General features: G+C 56.5%; 1 protein-coding gene across 1 annotated transcript; it reads right to left on the bottom strand.

The window, feature by feature from the left end:
• Nucleotides 1–177: 177 nt before the first annotated feature.
• On the bottom strand, nt 178–416 carry SDRG_15801 (hypothetical protein; the record flags this gene model as incomplete). Its single annotated transcript, XM_008621983.1, has 3 exons — nt 178–201; nt 247–317; nt 383–416. 3 exons carry the CDS (start codon nt 414–416, stop codon nt 178–180), a joined length of 129 nt encoding a protein of 42 aa, XP_008620205.1.
• Between the last annotated feature and the right edge of the window lie 235 nt (nt 417–651).

Raw genomic sequence — 651 nt, 5'->3', positions numbered from 1 at the left:
ACTGGCACCGGCGTCCAAAAGCGCTTGTACATTGGCCAGATCAGCATCAGTCACGGCTAGTACGAGTCTCTGCGTCATTGTCTAATTTACACCCGAGCCGGTACTTTTGGCCCGCAAAGGCTCTCCGGGGAAAGGGGAAAGATAATTACGGGCAATATATTTCACTCATATTTCCGCTCAATTTTCTGCCGGGCTCCGCGCCTAAATGCCTATGAGTAGCGGTCGCAGAGGGTGAAGGGAAGAGACCTGGTGCTGATCATCGAGGCTGGCGCCAGCATCGAGCAAGAGTCGCACGACCGACGCGTAGCCGCCGCGCGCTGCAGCCGTCAGCGCCGTTTGACCACTCTATGCATGAGGTATGTGAGCAAAGGATTCAGCTGACCGAGTAGATGGTACGCTGTCCGGCGCGTGGACATTTGCGGGCACGGAGCAGGATGCGGCAAACCTCTTCGTGCCCAATCAAAGCCGCCGCAAAGAGAGAGGTCGACCCGCCCTAGGCCAAGCTAAGTGACGCATAGAGCAATGAACACTGTGGTACCAATAGCTGGATATCGTCGTCCACAAAGCTTGCGTTTACGCACTTGTCGACGTCGGCCCCAGCGTCCAGAAGAATTTGCACCGTTGTGCGATGACCACGACGTGACGCAGCAC

Source organism: Saprolegnia diclina, assembly GCF_000281045.1.
Source record: "Saprolegnia diclina VS20 unplaced genomic scaffold supercont1.103, whole genome shotgun sequence".
Taxonomy (NCBI): Eukaryota; Oomycota; class Saprolegniomycetes; order Saprolegniales; family Saprolegniaceae; genus Saprolegnia; species Saprolegnia diclina.
The sequence above is the reverse complement of the archived record's forward strand: the minus strand, read 5'-3'. Positions and strand labels throughout refer to the sequence as shown.